At 35.7% G+C, this 4,905-nt stretch overlaps 1 protein-coding gene across 19 annotated transcripts in view; it reads left to right on the top strand.

Annotated features, from left to right (window-relative positions):
- Positions 1-4,905, top strand: part of PPHLN1 (periphilin 1) — a 135,963-nt gene that overhangs the window by 10,026 nt on the left and 121,032 nt on the right. For all 19 annotated transcript variants that reach the window (XR_005200436.1, XM_017530003.2, XM_017529965.2 and 16 more), the window contains exon 2: positions 181-272. Coding sequence is in view for 18 of the 19 variants with exons in the window: in XM_017530003.2 (XP_017385492.1) it covers positions 196-272 (77 nt within the window). In the remaining variant the exon portion in view is untranslated. The remainder of the gene's footprint in view (positions 1-180; positions 273-4,905) is intronic.

Below are 4,905 nucleotides of genomic sequence, written 5' to 3'. Positions count from 1 at the left end.
TTTTTTAAGAAAATCTCAAAATTGTTTGGAAGAAACAATTTTTCATTTAGCCACATTTTTTTTTTCCCCTTAAGATCTCTAGAAAATATTTGTGTTGGAAAGTAATCATTTATTCCTTCCTTTTCTATTACTTTATAGTAGCATAAAAACCATAATTCTTTGGTTTCTTTTTTTCTTTAGTGGCTTACAGAAGAGATGAAATGTGGTCTGAGGGACGATATGACTATGAAAGACTTCCGAGAGAACGAGCATCTCCTCGAAGTCATCCCAGTGTAAGTTACTCCTACATATGGAACGATTCGAAAACCTAGTGTCTAAGTTCATTTGATACACCAATGCTAGGCCTGTTAACAAAATTTTCATTGTCAGAAATTTACCAATGTAGATTGCAAAAGAGGCCAAACTTATCTTTTAAAAGTTCGAAAATAAAGACATTTAAGTAGAAAACTTACTATTTATATTTCTTGTTTAAATTTCTAAACCGAAGGATTTATATTGAATTTAATTTGTGAACAAAATTACAAATTTTATAAAGATTATACCATGAGTTAACAAAGAAATATTTGAGTACCTGCTCCTGCTATTGGCTGTTAACTGTTTTTTTCTATATTCCTTAACATGTTAAAAATTGAATATATGAAATTCTAAAAATAGGCTTTCATTTTAAGAGAGGAGATCTCTTCCTAGAGTGAAACATGTTAATATCCCTAGTTAGGATTCCTGCAGGTGTGCTGTTCTGTGATCAGGCAGTCTGGCTGGTGAGTAAAAATGCCTGGAGGCTCTGGGGCAGACAGGCAGGCAGCTTCTGGTGTGTTGTCCTACTTCTTGTCTCTTTGTTGCTCTGGGAATTGGGAATTTTGAGCCAAGCGTTTTCGAAGCCCAAAGAGCTTGCTGTTTTGTTTACTATTTCCAGTGTTACATCTAGTACTTGTCAGGTAATAGAAGCTCAATATTTATTTGAATGAATATGTGTACTAACTCCCCATTATCCCATATGGAAGTCTAAAGGAGCATTTGGGGAAGATCGAGAAGCTAACTTAAACTTTTGCACAGACCCATTCTAAGCACCAAGGTACTGAGGTTGTGGTGATGGTATATAAATACGGATTCATTATGTACCTTCAAAAGCCACAAATGTTTATTTCTACATTAGTTATTTTTTACCTACATATCATTTAAGACTATAGCCCACTTAGATGGGTGGTATCATCTTTAGGTTTGTTGTCCTAGATTACAGCCCAGGTTTGCGTCGATTTAAAATGATTTAAGGTGGAAAAAATAAAGATGCCCACTATACTTCGGGATGGCCAGACTTAATTATTACTATATGTGATTTCTTTCCAGGTTAAGTTGTAGACTGTATGTTTTTAATCAAAATCCAATGTTTTTATTTATATTTTTTACTTGATAAGGTTATTCTGTAGTTTACCTGTAGGTAAATCTGACAAAGAAATACAGGGATAGGAAAAGGAATTACTTTTTTATTTTTTTTTTAATGATGGGGTTTCACCATGTTGGTCAGGCTGGTCTTGAACTCCCGACCTCAGGTGATCCACCCACCTTAGCCTCCAAAGTGCTTGGATTACAGGCGTGAGCCACCGCGCCTGGCTCGACTTTTTTCTTTATCTCCCCTCTTCCCTCCACCACTCTGCCAAGGATCTATCCCATTGGGAATTTTTTCTTTTCTTTTTTCTTTTCTCATTTCTTTTCTTTTCATGGAGTTTCACTCTTGTTGCCAAGTCTGGAGTGCAGTGGCGTGATCTCGGTTCATTGCAACCTCTGCCTCCCAGGTTCAAATGATTCTCTTTCCTCAGCCTCCCAAGTAACTGGGATTACAGGTGCCTGCCACTATATTTTTGTATTTTTAGTAGAGACAGGGTTTCAACATGTTTGCCAGGCTGATCTCGAACTCCTGACCTCAAGTAATCTGCCCATCTGGGCCTCCCAACGTGCTGGGATTACAGGCATGAGACACTGCCTCTGCACCCACCACCAATTTTTGTATTTTTAGTAAAGACAGGGTTTCTCCGTGTTTGGCCAGGCTGGTCTCAAACTCCTGGCCTGAAGTGATCTATCTGCTTTGGCCTCCCAAAGTGCTGGGATTACAGGCATCAGCCACCACGCTCAGCCCTGTTAGGAATTTTATATTATGTGTTTTGAAGATACTTAAAAAGAATTTTCTGTATGGTTATGCCATCAACTGGGCACCAGTCTGTAGGATTGTGTGCTTTATTACTTTGGGGCTTGGGAAAGCAGGTTATTGTATCGATTTTAGATTTTAAGAGGAGTAGTGGACCCAGGGAGATGAGGTTGCTGAAAGTGCTGACCCAGAGAATTACTAAATTAATACACCATGTGGTATGGGAAAGGCTTTAGTGTGGCAGAACGATAAGCAATCAGTATTTTAGAGTGTGGGTTGCCAAGATGCAACAGTTTTGAGTGAAGTTCAGTGTGTAATAGAATAGAGAGCTGGTGTAAGTTATTGGAGTTGAGAGCAAGGAAACTTTTAGGATAGACTTTGAATTTGTGGTTTAGATCAGAAGCTCTCAATCCTTGCTGTACAATAAAATTTCCTGGAGAGCTCTTCAGTACCACTGTATGGGCCCCATCTTAGATAATTAACTTACCATCTCTGTGGGTGTGATGTGGATCTCAGCATTGTTTAAAAGTTCAAGTGATTCTTACATGCAGAATTTTAAAAATATAGATGTATGTGAAGATTGAAGTCAGTGATAGTGACAGGAGTTGAGGTCAACGTGACAGGTGATGGAAGTCTTCAATGAATCAGTACATTGTGGAAAAATCTAAACAAAACCAAACATTTTCATTTAATACTATCTGCTTGTGTAAATATGAAACAGAGAGGCTTCTTATCCCTCATAAAATAATTTTATCAGTAGCAAGCAGGTAGGGAGATATGATTTATAACACAATTGTCCTTAAAATCAGACTAGCTGTATTCAGCTGTCCCTTAAATGCCGAATGGTAAATCTTACTTCCTTAAGTTATCTGGCTGCTTGATTCCTCATGGGGGCTTAGATTGTTTTTCTCTTTTTGAGAGCACAGGACCTGCCTAGACCTTGTACACGTTCATTCCTCTCCTTTTTCTTCAATTCCATTAGATTGGTCTTTCTGTTTCCCCAGTCATCCTCTCCTAGTTTTTACAAATCCTTCTTTCTGTACTTCCATATTCTTCCTTCCCAAGTTAGGTACTTTTTTTTTTTTTTTTTTTTTTTTTTTCTGGTGAGCTTGGCCTTTTTTTGATTAGTAATTTAAAGCTTCTTCTTTCCCTCAATATGTTATACCCCTTACATGGCTCTTGAAAGTTATCCCCTATGCCTTCTGTGTTACACCTACATCTTAGTTAAATGAAGCATAGATTTTTAACCTTTTTTTTGTGCCATGGATCCCTTTAGCCGTCTGGTGAAGCCTATGGATCTCTTCTCAGAATAACATTTTTAAACCTATAAATAAAATGCCCAGAACTAAGTATACTTACATTTGATAATAATTATCAAACTATTAAAAACCAAATTTGTGATATAGTAATAGAGATATTTCTTTAGTAGGTCATTAAATATCAAAAGCTATTGTTGGGGATTTCATTGCTATAATTTCAAAGTAGCGATGAGTGTTATGAATGATATTTTGCAATACCTGTAACAGCTAGCTGTAACATTATATAAAATTATCTGTGATTTTTGTTGGTAACAAAGTGACAGATACAGCTGCTGTTCTTATGTTGTTGTCTAAAGTTAGTTGAAAAAGTAATTTTATATTCACATCTGATTTAGTGGACCCACTGAGTCTTTGGGTTAAAGTAATTGAACTAGACATGTAAATAGTTATACTTGCTTACTTTCAATCTAATAAAAATATAACATTAAAAGTTTAAGGCTGAATACAGTGGCTTATGCGTCTAATCTCACACTTTGGGAGTCCGAGGTGGGAGGATCACATGAGCCCAGGAGTTTGAGACCAGCCTGGGCAACAAAAGAGACCCTGTCTCTACAAAAAATTTTAAAAATTAGTCATGCATGATGGTGCATGCCTATAGTCCCACTTAGTTGGGAGGCTGAGGCAGGAGGATTGCTTGAGCCCAAGAAGTTGAGGCCGCATTGAACCATGTTTTGTGCCACTGTGCTCAAGCCTGCGCAACAGAAGGAGATCCTGTCTCAAAAAAAAAAAAGTTTAAGAATATTTGCTTAGAGAATCTAATGTTATTTAAAAAACCATATTAGCATATCATATTGATGTGTATGAGAAAGTTTATAAGCAGCATTATTTGTAAGAGCTTCAAACTGGCAACAAACCAGATGTCCAATAGTAAAGTTGATAAATTAATTGCTTAAAAAATACAGCAATGAGAATAAATAGATTACTGCCAGGTGCAACAGTATGGATAAACTTCACAAACATAGTATTAAATAAGTCAGTCATGAGAGTTTATTCTGCATGTTATATTTTATGTAACATTCCAAAATAGGAGAAACTAGATTGGAAAGTAGTTTCTGTAGTAGTGACTGGGAGACTACATAATAAATGATTTTGCTGTGTTGGGAACATACTCCTTCTTAATCTGGGTGAAAATTTATCTTACATCTTGTGAAAATATATCCAAATTTGTAATTTGTACACTTTTTTGTATGTATGTCATACCTTAAAAGTTTTGAAAAGACATTATTTTTTTCAAAAAATAAAACCAGTTAAGTTGATAACCCACTGTCGTTAGTGGCTAGAATAGAGGAAGGTAACATTCTATTTTGTTTAGTATATTTGAGTTCTGTTCTGTATCAAAAAACAATTTTACTGCATTTCTGCCCCTTTTCTTCTTTTTATTTATGTCTATCTGTCTTTTTTTTTTTTTTTTTTTTTTTTTTTTTTTTTTTTTTTTTTTTTTTTTTT

The sequence above is a fragment of the Cebus imitator genome, unplaced genomic scaffold (genome assembly GCF_001604975.1).
Source record: "Cebus imitator isolate Cc_AM_T3 unplaced genomic scaffold, Cebus_imitator-1.0 Scaffold2, whole genome shotgun sequence".
Classification (NCBI taxonomy): Eukaryota; Metazoa; Chordata; class Mammalia; order Primates; family Cebidae; genus Cebus; species Cebus imitator.
Note: the sequence above shows the minus strand (reverse complement) of the source record. Positions and strands in the feature narration are given on the sequence as shown.